The 21,255-nt window shown below is 41.8% G+C and overlaps 1 protein-coding gene across 2 annotated transcripts in view; it reads left to right on the forward strand.

Annotated features, from left to right (window-relative positions):
• Positions 1 to 17,266, forward strand: part of LOC147638093 (mitogen-activated protein kinase kinase kinase YODA-like) — a 38,111-nt gene extending 20,845 nt beyond the window's left edge. The window contains exons 8-11 of one of the 2 annotated variants that reach the window (XM_086797992.1): positions 15,343 to 15,453; positions 15,584 to 15,793; positions 15,868 to 15,968; positions 16,067 to 17,266. In XM_086797992.1, coding sequence (XP_086654118.1) covers positions 15,343 to 15,453; positions 15,584 to 15,793; positions 15,868 to 15,966 — 420 coding nt within the window. In that variant the 3' untranslated portion in view covers positions 15,967 to 15,968; positions 16,067 to 17,266. The remainder of the gene's footprint in view (positions 1 to 15,342; positions 15,454 to 15,583; positions 15,794 to 15,867; positions 15,969 to 16,066) is intronic. The other variant, XM_086797991.1, reaches the window with a different exon arrangement.
• Positions 17,267 to 21,255: the final 3,989 nt, after the last annotated feature.

Here is a 21,255-nt window from a genome sequence, read left to right on the forward strand (position 1 = left end):
TTCATTGATCCCACTTTGAAGGGTCCATAATATCGGGTAGAAAGCTTTGGATATGATCCCTCTTGTCTTGGCCTCTTCCGAAGCTCACCTTCCTTGACTTGCATGTCCCTTCTATGCTTGTCGGCCCTCTTATGCTTGTCTTGTGACCTTGCAATGGTTGTCCGCACCTGAGCAAAGGCGACATCCAAGTCACGCACATACTCATCGGTTGCAAAAATCTCATCCTTTGTACAAAGGATGGGTGGCAAGATCACTCTGCTATAAATAATCTCAAACGGGGCCTTTCCCATGGAGGCATGTATTGTGTTGTTGTAGGCAAACTCTACAAGTGGAAGATACTTCTCCCAGGTACTGTTTTGATCTGCAAAATAACACTTCAAAAAATCCAACACAGCAGAATTTGCAGCCTCCTTTGACCATCTGTTTGGGGGTGATAAGCAGATGAGAACTCAAGCTTAGTGCCCATGTTATCAAATAAAGCTCTCCAAAAGAGGCTCGTAGTCTTGGGATCTCTATCCCCAACAATGGACTTAGGCATACCATGATGTTTGAAGATGTGAGCAAGAAAAAGCTTCACCATATGATCAACTTTAATGGTTTTTTTGACAGGCAAGAAGTGAGCTTGCTTGCTAAACCTGCCAATTATGGTCCAAATAGCATCATTCCCATGCTGGGATCTAGGCAAATCCATAATGAAGTCCATAGTAATGCTTTCCCATGGCTGCGAGGGAATAGGAAATGGTTGAAGCAAGCCTGGAGGCTTTTGCCTATCAAATTTCACCTTGTGGCAAGTAATACATGCGCGTACATATGCCTCAATGTCTCTACACATGCTTGGCCAAAAGAAATATCTTTTGATCATGCGTGTCCTAGGTAAAATACCTCTATGACCAGCATAAGGTGGAGCGTGACATTCCTCCATAACCTTTGAACACATATCCTTCACCACACGTAAGCAGTTAGCCCTCATAAGGTAACCCTCTTTGATCACATAAGAGGCATGCGAGTGACCAGCCATCAAATCAGTTCATATATGGGAAAAATCATCATCCGAATGATACAAATCACGCATGGTAGATAAGTCCCCATGAGAGGCCACTGAAACTGCAGCTATATAAGGCTTCCTGGACAAAGCAGCTGCCACCAAATTCTTCTTTCCCGGAGTATGTACAATCTGAAAATGAAACATGGAAAGAAAGTTTGCCATTCTCATTTGCTTCTCTGAAAGCTTTGTTTGAGATAGAAAATATCTCAAGCTTTGATGATCAGTCTTGACTACAAATTTAGCCCCAAGAAGATAATGCTTCCATATCTTTAAGGCATGAATTACAGCCAAGAACTCTTTTTCATAAATGTCCATATGGATCTTAGCATCATGCAATCGGCGGCTTTCATAAGCAACTACATGACCCTCTTGATTTAGGACAGCCCCTATACAATCACATTCCACCGTGAATGGCTTTTGCAAATCGGGAACAATCAACACGGACCCACAAATGATAGCATTTTTGAGTTGCAAGAAGGTATCTTGCTCATTCGAAGTCCATTTGAAGATGGCTTTCTTCTTTGTAAAATCATGTAATGGCGAGGCAATGTTGGCAAAATGCCTGATGAATCGCATATAGTATGACCATAACCCCAGAAAGCTACGCACTTGACATTTTGCAACTCTGGCCAATTTCGAATGGTTTCAATTTTAGCAGGATCCATTCTTACATCCTCTTTGGATACGATGTGTCCCAAATAGTGTATCTCTGGACATCCTGGGGTACGACACGAATCTGGTGGTAACCACTCTTCAAATCTATACGGTTGAAACAAGCCAAACCATCAAGCTTATCCAAGATGTCGTCTATGCGTGGGATTGGAAACCTGTTCTTGATGTGAGCTTGTTTAGAGCTCGATAATCCACGCACATGCGGAAAGATCCATCCTTCTTTTGCACAAGAAGTACAGGAGAACAAAAGGGTGAGAAGCTTGGCTGAACCAAACCCTTTCTAGGAGCTCATTAACGTGCTTCATAATCTCCTCTTGTTGTGCAGCACTCACACGATATGCGGGTTTGTTAGGTGGGGAACTACTTGACACAAGATCTATGCGATGATCCTCAGGCCTATTAGGTGGTAGTTCTCCCGGGAATGCATCGGCAAAACAATCTTTATATGCGTTAAGAAAATTCAGTCTATCTTGAGTCAATACATCCACATTCACATTACTTTGTTCAATTTTGTCACGAACAAAACCAAGTACGCGGAAAGACTCTTTTTCATTGCCTTATTAATTTGGATGTGAGATACAACTCGGATGGAATCCCCTTCCTTACCCGCATCAATAACATGCATGTGGTCTCTATGCATAAATGTGATCCTGTTGGTTTTATATTCTTTGTGAGGCTCAAGCCAATGATGCCAAGGCTTGCCAAGTAATACATCACATCCATGGAGTGGGGCAATCAAGAAATGCTCATGATCCAAATAAGCCTGTATATGAATGCGCAACTTTCCAATAAGAGGCGTGACGTGCCAACAAAAGCTGCCTCTGCTTCAATTTGGGGTCCTAACATACGGATCAAATCATTAGGCCAAAAGCCTATTGAACTGAATTTACAATTTATGTAGGAACTATGTTCCAAAACATAGGTATCAATGGAAGTAATCTTAGGGTTATCTTCACTTGTGCCACCTTGGTACCACTTTGTGCTCAACCACAATTGGCCTTCATGTGGCCATTTTGACCTCAAGTACCGAAGTATCTGAAGTTTCTTTGTTACGGTCTTCTTAGGAGTGAGTTCAGTCTGGTCTTGGATAAGCCTTCCCAAGTTTAAGCTTTTGTTTACACTTGTGTGTCGAATCAATAGTAGTGGTGGTCTGAGGATTCTTCGAGACATTCATGCTCGGGCCGGCCATTGCTATCATGAAAGATAGCAAAATGGATGGCATCCTCCAAACACCTCGAGTGTATGGTGCTTTTGGGACAAAAAGTATGGATAAAGAATCCACACAATGTGTGTGCAAATCGTGTGTTGCATAAGCAATAAGTTCTCTAAACTGATTTAAACAAGTGTCATAGGGCATATTCTTTATGAACTTTGTGAACTTTTGGATGATATCAAACTCATCTTTCATCCTACAAGATTTCAGCCCAAAACTAGGACTCAAAATCAGCCCACGAAGTAGGTTTTTGCCTCATATCCCTCTTGCAAGTCAAGGTCTTCTCTTTGAGGAAACCTCTAACCATGTGAATTTTCCGGTCTGGAACACAAAGTGAATGTTACCCAAGAGTCGACAAACTCTTGGGTCTGCTACTTATCACCCACAAAGATATCCGGAGTGAAAAAGGGGCAATCGAGCTAGGGGTCACAGAAAGAGGTTGGTCCACCACAGCCCGCTGCAAGAGCATGAGCTCTTCTCTCATAAAGATGAAGACATTTGTCGAGGACTATGTGGTGAAACGTTCTTAGTGCTAGGTAAATAGGGTTGAGCACCTTAGAGATGAAGGATTGTTACATCCTTTGGAAATCCCGGATAGTAAGTGGACTTCATAGTGGGACTACAAACCAATAGAGAACATGATTTCAATTGGGTAGTTGTTGATGTGTTAGGCCGAGTTGGAGATTAAAATAGGATGAGCACTTGAGTAACAGATGGGATTAGGGATTACTCACAAGATGATTAAATAAATGCACGAGATTGGATGGAAAGATTAGCATACTTTGCATTATATAAGTAATGATCCTTTTTATAGGAGTGACCTCATTATACAAGGTGTGTGTATATGTTGCCACCACACATGCCACATATCTAGGCATGATGCCGAGTGTCCCTAAGAGGTGTCACCTGAACACATCATTGCTTACATAAGAACCTTCCAAGGGATGTTCCCACACATAAATGAACCTACACATTAGTAGTTGTTCAAACTTCACACACACTTGAACCGCTTTATTTAGTAAGTTATTAAATGCTAGTTTACACAACCACCTAGCACCTACTTATTCCCATGTTAATCATTACGAAGGGCTTTGTGTGAATATATGCTCTTATGTGTGTGTGTGTGTGTGTGTGTGTGTGGAGTGCATGTGTGAGAGCATATCTTGATACAGAGTTCTACACCCACTATTGGGCACTGATGACGTTAGTGGGGATGTTGTAGTATCTAGTTCATACTATGCATAATAGAGTTGATAGTTATATAGTCTTGTGGGTTGACTACCATGAGTATATAACATGCACGTTCCTAAAAGGTGAATTTGGGCATGTTCCTCGATTCATCTAGGTATATGTATATATATATATATCAATATTTAACATTCTCCCCATAGTGATAATGTTACTAGAAAGCCCTCTCATCATGGGCTAGGTTTGCTTCTTCTTCTAGCTGCTGCTTCTTGTTGTTGGAGGTAGAGGTTGTAGAGTTTGCCGAATCGTCATGAGCTTTTAACTTAGCAAGTCTCTTCCGACACTCTTCGATGTTCCCCGTCTTGTGGTGGCTGTAATGACACTTTCCTTTCTTTTTCTTGGTGTCACCTTGTGATGTGTCCACGTACCTTTGCCACTGGAGTAGAAGGCTTGGTCCCCTCTAACGGCATCACCTTTGGATACATTCTTCCTTTTTTGCTCCTCATGTAGGAGTAATCCAACCAGCTTCTCAAAGGTAATAGGATTGCTGCCTCCTCTCATAGAGAAATTCAAAGAAGTGTGAAAACTTTGGCAGGACTCAAGTAAGGAATTGAGAATAGTGGTGATCAATTTTCTGTTATCAACTACCTCATTAATATTCAACAGCTGTTCCTCCACGTCTGTTACCTTGGTAAGGTGATCCGATATGGAATTTACCTCATTCATGTTCTGGTTGTCAAGCTCGTGCACCCAGGTACATGATTTGTGCTTCATTACGGGATTGGAACATGGTCTCGAGGACCACCCAGGCAGCCCTTGCAGAGCTGCAGGAGCGGATGTGAGGAATAACCAAGCATCCATTGTCTTTGATCTTTAGTGAGTGGAGGTGGTTGTGTTGGAGTTCTTGCCACCACTTGAGCTGTAGTTTGGGTCCCTTTCTTGTTGTGGTTGATGTTACCGAAGAGGTTGTGGTGGCCAATGTTGCAGGACGAGGCTCTTGTTCCATAACAATCTCCCACAGCCACTTGGTTAGCAAAAGACTCTTCATCACTCATGAAGCTCCACAGTGAGAAGTTGGGACTGTTAAGACAGTCTTTGATTGTCATGAATCTACTAAACCCAGAAAGGTTAGAAATTGGTGCTCTTTGCGACTCACAATACAGGATTTCCCAAAGTAGTATGAGGAGCAACGAACAAGAAAGCCCCCCTTGGATGAGAACTTTTGTGCACTCAAAGCTTATAGGAAACACAAGAAAACAGGAGCGTGCACACACGGCACACCGGGAAATGACGAGATAGAAGATGTGATCTCGAAAATACCAATTACAGGATGTATAATTGAGTGAGTAGAACAAAGCTATGAGATATGTGCACAAGAATTAGAGCACCTATAGATGCCCAATCCTCACAAGATAAACTAAAAATCTCTCAGAGAAAGCCCAAGCAAGAATCCCAAAGTACCTGTTGCAAAAGAACCTTTGTTGTGAATGTCCTGACCTCCAATGCTGTAGTAGAAGTCCTCTCTGATGGTTGTGCCTTGTGAAGAACTGTTAGGATGGATGAGTGGGTACGCCTTGTTGGTAATGGTGCTACATGGTTGAGCCGCTTGGTGGTGGCTGTGTGACTGAGCGAGCACATGCGGAGATGTTGGATGGGCAGACGAAATGGTGGGTGCGCACAAAGGTGGTGGGATAGCTAGGCAAAGCAGGGGAGAGTTGGCGGGATAGCTTTGATACTAGTTCTAGGCCCAGTTGGAGATAAACGCAAGATTAGCACTTGATTAACAAGATGGGATTAGGGGATTAATCACAAGATAATTAAGCAAGGACACGAGATTAGATGGAATGATTAGGCATACAAACCTGCACCTACTCTTGGGCACTGATGACGTGAGTAGGGATGTCATAGCTTATTGTCCACGCTATGCATGATAGAGGTGATGAACCTACACTTCATGTTCGGACAAACATTGGAGTTAATGGTTGCACTTTTGAGTCGAAGTCTTTTTTAAAGTTTAGCTTAATGTTTGGTTCTGGCTCTTAGTGCTTTAGGTCTAGAGTTTACAGTTCTCTGTTTTGCTATTTGTTTTTTGTTTTTTTGTTTTTTTGTTTTTTTGGGGTTTTTTTTTTGTGTTTTTGGTTAATATCTTAATTAAAAGTCTTCGTTTGATATTATCTTTTGATTTCCTCTCCTTAGTAGCTAGGTTTGTTAGTTTATATATTTTTGATCTTTCAAATGCTTTGTTTTTGTCTTTGTTCTTCTTTACTATTATTTCTTTCTCAAATCTCTCAATTCATAAGTTCAGATTTTTCTGACCTTATGAAGGTATATACTTTGCGTTATAATAATGGTCCTTTTCATAGGAGGGACCCCCTTATACAAGGTATGTTACCACCACACATGGCACATGTGAAGGCATGATGCTAAGTGACCCAAGAGGTCACCTTTACACATCATTGCTTACATAAGATCCTTCTAAGCGGTTTTTCCCACACATAAATGAACCTACACTAGCCGTTGTTTCACATACACTAAACGGTTGTTTCACCTACACACTAGTGGTTGTTTCACATACACTAGACGCGTTTTTAAAAAGCCTAGAATACTAAATTAGTAAGGGTCAATTTACACAACCACCTAGCACCTATTTATTCCCACATTAATCATTATTAATATTTAATAGTTGATCGACTAACCAAGATGGCTAGATTTTTATCGACTAGGTCAAGTGTTAAGGCATCTTAATTGGCATAGCAGTTTATTGGCTGGCTTTTCAGATTGTATGATTTACTTGTCTTCGTGATGTTGTTGAAGGCTTGAATGGCCTATGAGACAAAATTATTGGCTAGCTTTTCAAATTGTATGGTTTACTTGTCTCTATGACGTTGAAGGCTTGAATGGCCTATGAGACAAAAGTGGTGCAAAGTGTTCACAATGTGTAAAAAGAAGGGATGCCTATAGGATTCCCTAGAGCTATTATGACAAAAGATGACAATGAAATGGAATGTGTGAGAGAAAGATGACAATCAAATAGAATGTGTCATGCATCAATTTGGTTGGTGGTGCTTGACCACAATGTATATCCAAGTTGGAGAGAGAGAGAGAGAGAGAGAGAGAGAGAGAGAGAGAGAGAGAGAGAAAAGAAAGTTATATTTATCGTCTTCAAAAGATCCATAGGGCCTATGAGACCAAAAGATTACATCATAGTCTATGTTATATCTCACCATGGAACAAAAGAAAGAGAAAATGAAAATGAAACTGCATATAACTGACTAATGAAAAACGAAAGACAACTGCTGCCTAGAAACTGCCATGAAAATACATCATCATCAGTGCTAGTACGATCATCCCCCCAGGGGGGTAGTCTAGGATATCTAGCATGGGTGATACCAGTAGATCAGATATCCAGTGGGTTGCAAAGGGCTGGTTGGTGTCGGTGAAGCATATCCCGTATCTGCAGTTGACAGGTAGATGGTAGGCTTCTAGCCTGCTGTAAAGTATCGGCTTGGGCGAGGATGACTCCCCGTGGCAGTGTGGGATTTGTATTAGGAAGGACTCGAGCTGTTGGTTGTGATGTGAGATCCAGCCTCTCATCATTCAAAGCCTGTCTCTGAAAGGGCTGTTGCCGAGGTCCAGGGGGTGCTCGTGGGCGAGGCTCTCTGAGAAGGGAGACTTTGTGTATGCGAAGCTCAAGTAGAAAGAGCCCCGACCATTGCTGGTCAGAGTAATCAATGATTAGAGTCAGTGGACTGAATCCCTCTCTAAAGAGGCAACAGAATCTCCCTCGTATCTCATAATAAACCAGAATGGCAGATATGGTGCTCCTCAGTCTCGACTCTAGTGAGGTAGAGTCTGCAAATCTGGTTCTCCCTAGGTATGCCCACTTCTCTACCAGTCTCCACTCTGAGGTGGTGGGAAGCGACACGTAGCTGGCCAATCGCTATTCTCATAACATGTGACATGTGAACATCGAGGTAGCGTGCTCTCTGTAAAATCCCATCATGTGTGAGCCTCAAGAAGCAATCTCTGTAGAACTCCATCTTCGTAGGTGACTCTGAAGGTGCAATCCTTGTAGCATGAATGTGCAAACCGAGGATATCTATCCTGATCACCCGGTTCGTCTCCTCATGTGAGACGGAATGTCAGTGCATCGAGTTTGTACGCAGTGGTGGGAGGCACTCCATCTGAAGCCCATGTGCAGAGAACCATGTAGTGACCCTCTAGAACCAAGCTTGGCTCTCCCCCTGAGCTGCCAACTCCCATGCTAGTCTTGGTAGCCTCTGCCGATCCATGTCCTTGATACGGTGAATGTAAGCAATCGTCTGATAAAGGGCATCAATCACTATGGGGCCTGCAGAAAATTCTTTCTGGATAATGGCATGCGGAAAAGATGGCTTGCTTCGGATCATACGCGAGAACATGTTTCAAATTGAAACGAAACATGTTGAATTGAAACACCATTTCGTCCAATTCATTCCAAATTTGATTCTTAAAAAAAAAAAGAAATACTTTTTCTTCTCCCTTACTTTCTCCTCCTCTCCCTCTCAATTTTCTTATAAAAAACCCGTAACAAAACGTTTCTTGTGACTATGTGTAACAATCCCCAAATTTGACTTCTTGGTCAATTTCACCCTAGCTCTTTAGTTTCTCACTTTCCCCCAATTTGTATTCCCAATTTCATACTTTCAACCTCAATGTTCGAAACACTGGTTTACTCAAATTCAAGTTTCAATTTCACCTAATTTGACATCCATTTGTTTAAATTTCCTTGAAGTGTTTCACTAGCTCTTTAATTTCCCACTTTCTTTCAATTTATAAATTCCAATTTCATACTTCTGCCCCTATCGGACGTAGTTTCACACCCAATTGTTGAGATTTCTTACTTTCCCCCAATTTATAAATCCCAATTTCTTACTTTCAACCTCAATCGCATCTAATTTCACATCTAATTGTTGAAATTTCCTACGTTTTTCTTGATTTCTCATTTTTTCCCAATTCGATTTGACAAGTCACACTTCGAAACCGCTTTGTTTCGTCCATGGAGACCAAACAAAATGCATTGAAACAACGAAACGATGTAACAGACGAAATGTTTCTTGTGACTATGGTTGGATTCAAGTCTAGATCTTAGATCACCTTTGTATATGTTCATCCGGCCTTGGCACCCCTTTGATAATAAAATCAGCAAGATCATATGACTCCAAAACTGACTCCATCATGACCTTCCAGATGCCGTAATTGGACCCGTCCAACTGCCGATCCACTGGGAACGTGGGGAGAGTCGGAATCTTCACGTGCTTCTCAGCCATTGACAATGTACAAGAGATTAGGAAGCATTAAGTGATAAGTGTTACTAGCTCTTAATCAATGTTTGATAAGCATTAATTTAGCATGCTTGCACAAGCATCCAACACATCCATTGTCTTTGGTGGAGTACTTTTGTGTCTTTGAAGGATATCTCGTATCTCGAGTTGCCGTGTGACGGATTGCCTTGACTCAATGGGCTTTGACATCTAGGGGGCTGTAAACGCAGTGCTCTCTAGTGTAACCCTTGGGAGGCATGGTGGTTAGGGTTGCGCCGGTACTGCGAATGGGTGTTGCTTAGTTTGTGTGGTGAGGTCATCTGAATCTGGGGGCCCTTGTGATTGTCTCTGAGTGTCTCCATCTTTGAGACCAATTGAAAGGAACTGGTGATGGGTGGCTGTGAACTGTTGGGGGCTTGATGCTGGGCCTCTACATAGGTAGTCTTTAGGTGAGTGAAGCTACATCATATAGAGTCCAAGCCTCTACATGGGTGGTCTATATGTCAGTGCAGCTCCATTATTAACATTAGGGTTTGCGGGTAAACCATAAAAAGAAGCATAAATGACTTGATAATAATAATCCTAATCTAATAGAGCAAAAATACATGAAAGGCTACATCTTGTTTAATGTGTTGTATTAAACATGAAATGATAGTCCTTTTATAGGAGACAACCCCTTTACATATTCTAAAGCATATGTTGAAACATATGCCTCATGCCAAATATGATGCCAAGTGTCCTTGATAGATGTCACATGCTCACATAATATCTCAAGGGGTGGAACCTACACAATAGATATCTTTACAAGGGGTTGTTCCCACACAACACACACTTTATACAAATCTCCTTTAACATTGACTTTCCATAACAATCCCTCCCTCAATGAAAAGGAGGCATGAGCCAAAGATAGGCTAACAAAGTGGTGGTAGCTATTAGATGTCAAGCCGCACGAACAATCTCCAAGAGTAGCCTCGAACAGAATCTTCCTTTTGCACCGATCTTCGAATGTGCCATTGATGAAAATGAGGCTATGAGCAGAGCCCTCCCAAAACTAGATCTTCATAGAAGAGTATGAGGGCGGAGAGGATGAACTAGATGATTTTACTTGCTCCATCAAAAGAAAGGGAAATTACATGGAGTGATAATAGCAAATGTGTACAGACTTGACCCTTGCAAAGTATAAAAGCATACCAGATAAGCCTAAAACCCAATAAAATCTTAACCTGTGAAGCTTAACCTCAAATCTCAAAAGCATTTACATAGCTAGCAGTGATAAAGGTTAAGTTCTCTAGATGAGTCTTCGGGATCAGTGTATAAGAGTGGCGAGATCCAGAGCCAACAAACTAGTAGAGGTACGAGATCTAGATCAAAACAAGAGTTGGAGCATCAAGTCAAGATTGGTTGCTTTCCATCACCTCAATATGTTGGGAGATTGATGAGATTGCAACAGAACCAGTAGGTGGACAAGATTGCTATGCTGAGCTGGGAGGAGACAGAAACCAACAAATTGCGTCTTTGTAAGCTTCACCATCCATGGAGCCAAACAAGAGCCACCAAGCCAAACTGAACTGTTGTAGAACCAAATTGACTTGATTGGAACCTCAAGGTTGCAAGCAAAGAGGATAGACTTGTAGGGCTACTATAGAAATACATTGAAAAGCACAAAGACAAGCTGGATTGCCTGAAGATGGATTGGCAAGCTGAAAACAAAAAATTTGGTGAATAGAGATGAGAGGTCACAAACAGGAGCCTTTAAGTGGGGCAAGAGCGTAAAGAGTGAAACCCTAGTAGCAACAAGATTGACAGAGTGCAGAGAGTAACTATGAAAATGCTCACGAGCTTCTCCTTTTATGCTTGGTAAAAGTGTTTTACTAAATGACTCCTGTAATTGCTAAAACAGCCTTAGGAAATTTAGCACATGTTTGGACATTATTTCTAACACCCTCCCATGAACCAAACATGGGTACAAAGCTGGAGATACAATGGTTATGATGACCAAGGTGAGTTTGGCATACACAAAGGTGGCTATCTCACTAAGCTAGATGCCCATATAAAAGATGGTACATCAGATAAAAAAACTCTTGGTTTACAATGCCATAAAAAGAGTATCTAAGCTTAAATAAAAGATGTGAGAGTAGAATGGGCCAAATCCATGACCATCAACAGGCATAATCATAGTCATCAAAGCAAAGGTTGGTCTCATGGGTGGCCTTCAATGGAGAGTCTTCTTCTTTCTTCTCTTCGGTAAGATAGGTTTTTTGGGCCTTTTTCTTTGCAAAACAAAACTCCTCAAGATGTCCTTGTTTTCCACAAAAGTTGCACTTGAAGGTCTTCTTGGTTTGGGGAGTGGCTCTCGAGGATGAGGCTTGTCCTTTGATAAAATAAGCACCATCAACATGGTACTCACTCTTCTTTAGAATCCTCTCCTCTTCTTCCAAGAGAGAAACTTCAATGTCGATGAGGAATGGAGTAGGAAGATGTAAAAGAGTGGTGACAAGGGTTGAATATTCATCAAGATGTGCCACTCTTAAGTAACACAATAATTTTATCATCATGTTCTATTTTCTTCTTGATTCCTATGGGTTGTGTTAAGAGGCTTTTAAAATCATTAATGTCGGCAAGCATAGTAGTTGTGGAGTCCTTTTGAAGCCCATAGAAATTCACTAGGAGACTAATCTTGGAGTGTTTACAAGTAGTACCAAATAATTTATCTCGGGTTTTCCATGCATCTTGTGATGTATCACAAGTGTAAATGTGATGTACAAAAGTGTCATCCAAGTGTTTCCCTATAATGCCTAGTGCCTTATCATTTTTTAAATTCCATTGTGCACTACTCTCTCTAGTAGTAATTCTTTCCTCTTTTCCTTGAACAATGTTCCACAAGCCCTTTTTCATGAGATTAAACTTCACCTTGGTTTGCCAAGTGTGAAAGTTCTTCCGTCTAAACTTTTCTCTCACGTCACTAGGAGCCATAGCAAAGTCTTACCTTCTACGAGAGCAAGGGCGGTGTCTAATGCTTCACAAATTTGGCTCAAAAGACACAAGTGTTAAAATAAATAACTATAACCACTTAAAGTAATCCCCACAAGAAAGTTAATAACCCATATGTTCTTTCATATCCCCTGTCCCATACAAATGAAGGTTTGATGCAAAATGAAGGTTTGATGCAAGATAAGGACCAAAACCCATTTTAATGCCTTCTTTATAATACCAAGTTTTTTTTTTTTTGGATTCCACAGTTTTCTAGAAGCTCTATTAATTCTTCTTGTAATGGGTAGCTTCTCTCTCCTAGAGGTGTTCAGTGGAGTAATATTATATTAGTAGGGTTGGTTGACTGAAGATAATGATGAGTTTTCACTTTCAGAATACAGAATGTTAATGATTTCAGCCACACTCTCGCTACTAGTGGACATTACTTATAAGTCATGAAGAAAGCCAAGGCGGGTTCGGAATCAGCAGGATTGTTCAGAATCAGCAGGTTCGGAATCAGCTAGACGGAACCAACTTGATGGAATCAGCTAGTCGGAGTCAGCTAGATTGAATCAGCTGGACGGAATAAGCAGGACATGTCGGATTCAGCGGGGGCAGCCGTAATCAACAAGACATCCTAGAATCAGTAGAATAAGTTGAAATCGGCAAGACATTTGGAATCAGCTTGTTGAGGAAGACTTGAAGAGATGAAAACTCCTTGCCCAATAGTTTGGCCACTTGAGAGCACCATGAGGACTGAAAAACGTGATGACGTCGGCTGTGAGCTGCAACTATGCAAAAGCGGCAAGCTAACGTCGGATGTTGAACTTCGACGTGTGTTGATGCACTGCCTCAGAGGATGTTGCTGATCGCTGATGGCATGGGCTACTGAAGAGAAGCACAGTTGAAGAAGAGCGTTGAACACCAGATCGAAACGATAGTGGTGTTATGAAGCGACAGTGGCACAAACGGGCGGGCTGTGGTAATTGTAGTAGTTGAAGGCAATAATTTTGATGCTGTTTACTGGTCAGTAGGTGATGGTAGAGAGTAGCAAAGTAGAAGCGGTGTCTCGCTTTGATACCATTTATTGAAAAGTACGGTGGATCAAAATTTCATGGTGATAATGAAAGCATGATTAGGGATACGAGATCAACAAAATCAATAATGAGACAGAATGATAGTCAACAAAAACACGCTTACTTTGCTTTGTATTAGATCCGCCTTGATATAGGCAAAAGGTTCAAGTGGTTCACATTATCGATCAGATGTGTAGGTTGCATATTCTCCTCCATAATCTTCTCCACTAAATTAGCTCCTTGATTCTCTCAATCAAACTAGATGCTCACGAGCTTCCCCTTTTATGCTTGGGAAAATTGTTTTACTAAATGACTCCTATAATTGCTAAAACAATCTTAGGAAATTTAGCACATGGTTGGGCATTATTCCTAACATGAGTATATAGTCTTGTGGGTTGACTACCATGAGTATATTACATGCACGTTCCTAAAAGGTAAATTTGGGCATGTTCCTGGATTCATCTAGGTATATGTATTATTCCTAACAGAGAAGACCTCTAGAGCAAAGCAGTGTGTATTGACAAGAGACATCCAAAACACGAGAGGCAAGATTGCTTCTTTCAGGCAAGGAGCAAGAATAGGACGCATGCCCTTTGTGTGCCGGGAGGTACAGTTCATGATCGGGACTATGAGCAAGACCATGCACATGTGGAGAGTACCAACAAACGGAAGGCGCATGTGCGCAAAGCTACAGGATCGACCGACAAAAGAGCACCAGCAAAGGAGCAAGGCTACAACGTTGTAGGGCGGCCCAAAAAAGCAATGACAAATGAAGGCAACAGGGCTGATGTGGGGACGGAAGTGGGCTGTGATGCCGAATGTGTTGGCCACCCATGGGCCGAGTGGGGTGATGGTGCGAATGTGGGGCCCTTTGCCTCTCCCGACGATGACGGGCTGCGCCGCTTGACACGGACGAATTTCGTACAGCCTTTGTTAAAAAAATAAAATCAGACACCCCCCTCTGGGTGATGTTGTCGGGGTCGGTCGGACCTGCGCACTAAGTTGGGCGCCAAGGTTAGGCAAACTCACCTCAGTGCCTTCCAGGGCCCGCATCGATGTGACCAGCTCCAACAGCGGGCGGTGCAAAGCTGGACCTCCAATGGTTGAATTTGAGCTGATGCAACGTGGTTGAGCTGATGGGCTGCTGATGCCTGGGACACGAACTGGGCAGTGCTGTGACAGGAGAAAAGAGGGTTATCGAAACCAAACAGGAAGGCTCTGATACCAATTATTAACATTAGGGTTTGGGCATAAACCATAAAAAGAAGCATAAATGGCTTGATAATAATAATCCTAATCTAATAGAGGCAGAACACATGAAAGGCTACATCTTGTTTAATGTGTTGTATTAAACATGAAATGATAGTCCTTTTATAGGAGACAACCCCTTTACATATTCTAAAGCATATGCTGCCACATATGCCTTATGCCAAATATGATGCCAAGTGTCCTCAATAGATGTCACATGCTCACATAATATCTCAAGGGACTAGTGGACAAACCCTTCTTGCATTGCATCTCAGCTTGTCTAGCTGCTTAGAACAGATGGTGCATATGGCGCAGCTCTTGGCAATTGGATGTTGACAGCTTAATTTTTTGAGGGTTTGGGTTCCCGAGACTGAGTGGAGCAACAATAAATCACTTCTGTAGGGATGTTGTCTCCCCAAGGAGAATGACCATCACTTGGGGGGGATTTCACAAAATATAGGCATGGGCTTCGTGTCCGTCGGCTCTCAGATGTGCTGTAAGAACATAGTCTGACTCCACCATTGACTAGAATGTCAGTAATGTTATAAAGATTATCATGAAACTTTGATTGCAGTTTGCTGATGTCAGTTCAGTTTATTGATACTTGATTCCTTGCCAACCTTGTAGGTCATCATGCAGAAAAACACTGGGTACGAGTTTGCAGTTGACATTTGGAGTCTTGGATGCACTGTCATAGAGATGGTTACTGGAAAACCACCATGGAGCGAGTATGAAGGGGTAAGTCATTTTGGAATTGGTGGCGTGCGTGTGTCCATGTGTGTATGCATCTATATGCAACATGCATGCATTGATGTACAATCTACTGTCTACATCAGCTATACCACATGGTTACTTGTTTGTTATTCAGGTAGCAGCCATGTTCAAGGTCACCAGAGCAGAGACTCCTCCCATCCCGGAGAGCCTCTCGCCAGAAGGACAATCCTTCATCAGACTTTGCTTGCAAAGAAACCCAGCAGATCGTCCTCCTGTAGCTTTACTGCTGGAACATCCCTTTGTGCAAATTCCAAATGATGGCCCTGATCCCATAATGCATGCTATCAACATACTGGATTTCTTGGTAGAGCCTTTTACATTGGTGGAATGGTATTTAGATCAATGTGCCTTGATTACTGAAAGTTGTTTTTTGGGCAGTCACCGGATATAGGAGACAGGAGTATGCGGCAAGAAAACGATGGCAGCTCAAGAGGATTGCTAAGAAGAGGTGCACCTCAAACATCAAATGTCAGGTAAGGGTAAGCTTATTATCTAATCCCAAAATTTCACATAGAGACTGGGAACACAAAGTGAACTTCTGTTTATGTTTTTTTGTGGGGTTGGCGGGGGACTGTAGTGAATCTTCCTATGCTGCATCACGGCCTGGTATATATCCCTCTTTGAGTGCCCCCGTCTCACCGCGGTCATCGTATCAAGCTCTTGGTGGATTGACTCCGACGCGGTCAGCTGGTCTGCTGCCTGGATTCTCAACACCACCAACAGGTGGTCCAGGAGGCTTGTCTGCCACAGGATTCAACTTGTATACAAATTTTGGGAATCACTCAAATGTGGCTCACAGAAGGTCAGGAAGACCATCACATGTAAGGCATGAGACCCCAGCCTCACTTCATGTAACGGTTAATGGACCCGATTCTCAGTGGGACATAGTCTCTGAGAGTAGGCGAATGCCCCAGAATTATACTCCAAGAAGCAATGGCCTTTACTCCTCGTCAGGGAATGCCAGGCCATCCAGAGAAGTAGAGCAGGAACATACAAGGAAGCCTAATCGAGCTCGGCAAAGAATGGATGAGAAAGTAACTCAGGTGCTTCTTGAGAGATCACCTGATCATAGCCTAAGGTATAATGGACGAGGATTGCCAATAGGCTCAACTGGAATCAGCCGAACCGGCAGCCATGAACTGAACCTGTAGAGTTCAAGCTGACATTTAATGAAGCTATTGAAGCACTACAGCATCTCTACTGACTAGCAACACCACAGGAATATGCTAACTGCAATCGTCATCAGAGTGATTCCTTTGAGAAAGGTAGCTCATGGCATCTCAGAACTAACTTGGCATAACTGCAAGTGGACATAGAACCTGGTTGAAGAGGATCTGTGTGGCTACCACAGATCTGGAGCTATCTGTATTTCTCATTTTATTCACAGGAGATGGTTCACAACCATCAAAGTACACGATGGAATGATGGAAAGCAGGCTGCCTGCTTTCTTGAAGTTTTGGAGCAAATCCTGTTGTACTTTTCGGTACAGTTTGATGTATCTGTGCACCAAGATCCTCCCCACAATACCTACCGGCATTCCCTTCTCGTGCATTCCTTTTTGCAAATATTGTACCTTGGCCCCATTTGTGTAGCAGACACATACGCTTCTGAAGGTGGAAGCTTTTCCAGCACGGGTGTATTCTAGCATTCACCATGGTAGTAGTCATGCATGGTGAGTTCAAAATGTTACAGTTATCCAACTCTGGAGCCCTTCTAGAGAAGGGCTGCTAAAATATTGTATAACAAAGTTTGTCAATGTGACCTTTTGTAACTTAAAGAAGTCTTGCCATCACAACTTAGGAAACTGTTCTCATATATATATATATATATATATATATAGAGAGAGAGAGAGAGAGAGAGAGAGAGAGAGCATCTACTAAAGACCCAATGGGTGTATGAGACCAGAGTGATACAATAATATCCATGGCATATCTCATTATGGAATGGAAAATAAAATAGAACAAATCAAAACAATCTCATTGGAGTACCAAGAAATCTCATCATGGAATACCAAGAACATGAGACACAAGACATGAGAGGAGCCCCAGTCCCCTATAGATGGTATGCCACTCTCTAAAATATCAAGCATGGGGCTAATGAGCATGGCTGAGAGGTCTCCCTCATCAATGCCATGTGGAAAGGTAGTTTGATGGCGATGGAGCATGTCTTGGATTTGGAGTTGATGAGAGGATTATGGCCGAAGTTCGAGGGCTGGGTCGTGGGGCATGTTGGAATGCGGAAGCGGGGATCGGTAACTTCTCTCAGGTAAGGTGTGTCCATAGCAACCCAAGGTGGGTCGAGAGGATCCATTGGATGGGTGTTCTCCTCCTCTTGGGTTATGAACATGTCGGTGATGGTTGGATGGTGGGGGAGGGGTTGGGGTGGTTGGGGCCAAAGGTCTCTCAAGACAGTGGAACGTCCCATTGATCTCATAGTATATTGGGTAGCGACATACGTAATGCTCCTCTATCTCAACCTCTGTGGCATAATCAATAGATCCCTCCTCCCTTGGACTTTGTATGAGCTCCATCTGAAGATGTGCTCAGCTCGTCTCCACTTTGAGGCAGTGGGATGAAACTTGTAGTATCTAGCCAATCATACTCGCATGGCATAGGCATAAGACATGTGAATACTCAGGTAGTAGGATAAACCCATCCTTAGTGAGCCCGAGGAAGTGCATCTTCGGTGGGAGCTCTGAACATGTGATCCACGTACAATGGGTGTAGAGGCTTAGAAGATCTATCGGATATGGTGTCTTCACGAGAGAGTTGGAGAAAAGGGAAGTCCAAACTGTAAGGAAGGGGTGAGAGGCGGTCCATGCGGAGTCCATATCTTGAGAACCAAGTGGAAACTCGGGCATCCCATACTTTAGGGTGGCCCTTGAGTGCTAATTGTCTCTCGAGGACTCCGGAGCAAGCCTTGGGTACCTGTGGGGATCCATCTGACTGATGCAATGGAGGTATGTGATTGTTTGGAAGAGTGCATCAATTGCTGTCGGGGTTGCAACAAACTTTGCTTGGATGAGCTGGTGTGGGAATGATGGTTTGTTGCAGATCATGTAGGAGAACATCATTACTTGAGGCCTCTCAACTCCTTGCCAATCCCCATCAGGTAAATTTGGCCCTCAGAATGTTGCTCCATATAGCAAGGTTGGTGTGATGAGGGTGTCAAAAAGCCAAGTCTTCATCTTGGGTTGGTGGAAAGGCACTCGGAAGCACTGGCGCTCAAGTAAACTTACGGCTGCATATCCCCATGTCACTTTGGTGTGTGTTGCGTGGGCCATTGAAAGTAACACCAAGGTAGACATATATTTTCCTTTTAATTTCAATTGTACATTGGAAAATTCTTTTTGAATTTCTGTTTCAGGGGAACTTATTTTAATAGGATGAGTTATTTTTCTATCCAAAAATATTCATAATCTGAATATTCTCTCTCTAGAATAATTTTCTCTCTCTAGGCTAAAACACTTAAAAATAAGATTTTTTTATATTTCTGAAGAGGGATTTGATTACATGGGAAGATGATGGACATCTTGAGAGGCTGGGGAGGAATCTTACATTCTCTTCCACTTGAAAAACGCGAGATGTCCTCATCTCGCAAACTGGGAATAATCCCTGAACAGATCGGCTTCATTCTCCCAGGTGGCATCTTCAAAAGGATAGAACTTCCATTTTACTAATAATTCTCTGAGAATTCTGTTCCTGAGAATCTTTTCTCGAACATCGAGAATTTCTTCAGGTTGGAGTTCCATCTGTCCTTGGGTTGAAGAGGTTAGGATTTCATCATCAAGCATATGATTTGAGTTTGGCACATATTCCTTTAGAAGGCTTACATGAAATACATTATGAATTTTGAGATGAGGAGGCAGAAGAAGCTCGTAGGCTAAGTCACCTACTTTCTTTGTAATCAGATATGGCCTACAATATCTGGGTGATAACTTCTTGTACTTCCCAAGAGATAAGGAACTTCTTTTGGGCCGTACTCGAATGAAGACCATATCTGCTTCTTTGAATTCTCTATTTGTCCTCTTCTTATCCGCATATTGCTTCTGTCTATCCTGGGCAGCTTTAATATCTTTACGAATTGACTGCATCTGTTGCTCCATGTCGTCAAGCATCTGTCTGGACATCTCGACCTTAATCAATGGGTCAGACCAAGTTAATGGAGTTAAGCAATCTTGTCCATACAGAGCTTTAAAAGGGCTCATCTCGATACTTCGGTGATAAGAAGCATTGTAGGCGAACTCGACTAGATGCAGATAGCTTAGCCACTTCTTGGGTTCCCTGCCACAGCATGTCCGAAGTATATCTTCAATTACTTGGTTTACCCTTTCAGTTTGACCATCGGTCTCAGGGTGATAAGCTGTGATGGCTAACTTACAAGAAACACCTCTCAAGAATGATCACCACCATTTAGCAATGAAGGAAAGTACAGTCTCTATAACTTTAAGATGAAGTTAATTATGAGTTGTAGAAGACATGTACTTAAGTATGTCAAGGGAAATATTAGAGATAGATACTAGGGTGAATATGAGTTCATAGGAAATATGATGTAAAAGGGCAATATCAAATAAGCTAATCTCAATGCAAATGATTCCCACTTGACCCTCTACTTGTTTTCGCATGGAGAAAAAGGGATGCAAAGACTTTATCTTCTATTGTGACACTAATTCAGCATGCATATGTTTGTCTATTTCCAAGGAGATATGTGACCATTCATAAGGATTTAGAACCTTCAGAATCATCTTACCTTGGGGATATTTTTAATGAAGAAGCAATAGGGAAATTCATCATAGGATTAAGAACCTACACGATCAAATGTCGGCATTGGGATGACAATGACAACCTAAGATCTTGTACATAATGGTCCTACCCTAAAAGTATGATGGTCTTGTCCCTTAATTAAAGACACAAATTGTGGATTATCCTCTTATCTATTAGAAGTTCAATTATCTACTTTTAAAGAAGAAGATAATTCAAAAGATGTAGAAGAAGATCGTGGGGATGTGTTATTCTCTTCTAACACAAATAAGTTCAACATTCTACTTTTAGAAAAGAAGATGCTTCAAAATATGCAGAAGAAAATGCTGGGATGCACTTTTCTCTTCTAGCACAAAGAAAGGCAAGGCTAAAGGCTCAACACTCCAGTAACCCCTTTTTGATAAAAGAAAATAAGAAAAGAAAATTAAAATCATTTTACAAAAGTAAATGTGTTTATTTTTTAAAAAAATGAATGCAAGAAGAGTATCAGAAAAATGGCACTTTGAAGCCTACCAAGAAAATTGAATGCAAGAAGAGGGGAAAGTAGATGAAAAAATGGCACTCTAAAGCCTACTAACAACAAGGAAAATGAATCCAAGAAGAGGGGGAAGCATATGATAAAAACGGCACTCTAAAGCGTACTAAGAAAAGGAGCCTAGAAACAATGCCATTTTTTTTCTTTGATCTCTTTGTGGGGATTGAAGAAATCTATAAAAAGGATGACCATTAAATTACACCTAATGGATCTTGAATCATTGATAAAAGGAGCTTCTCAACACATGACTAGTTAAAATGACTAATATACATCTCTATAGCCAGTAGTAGGAAATGTCACCCTTATAGTGGTAAAAAATGATATCAAATTCCAAAACAAAGGCATAAATATTATCCCTTTTATTTCAAATAATGGTGTTATTAATATTTTCAATAAGTACCAAACATCAAAAGGGCTTGTTAAACATTGTGGCCATCAATGACCATGACTTAAAAGTTCACTTTTGATTAT

This window comes from Cibotium barometz, chromosome 5 (assembly GCF_041138505.1).
Source record: "Cibotium barometz isolate CiBa-2024 chromosome 5, ASM4113850v1, whole genome shotgun sequence".
Taxonomy (NCBI): domain Eukaryota; kingdom Viridiplantae; phylum Streptophyta; class Polypodiopsida; order Cyatheales; family Cibotiaceae; genus Cibotium; species Cibotium barometz.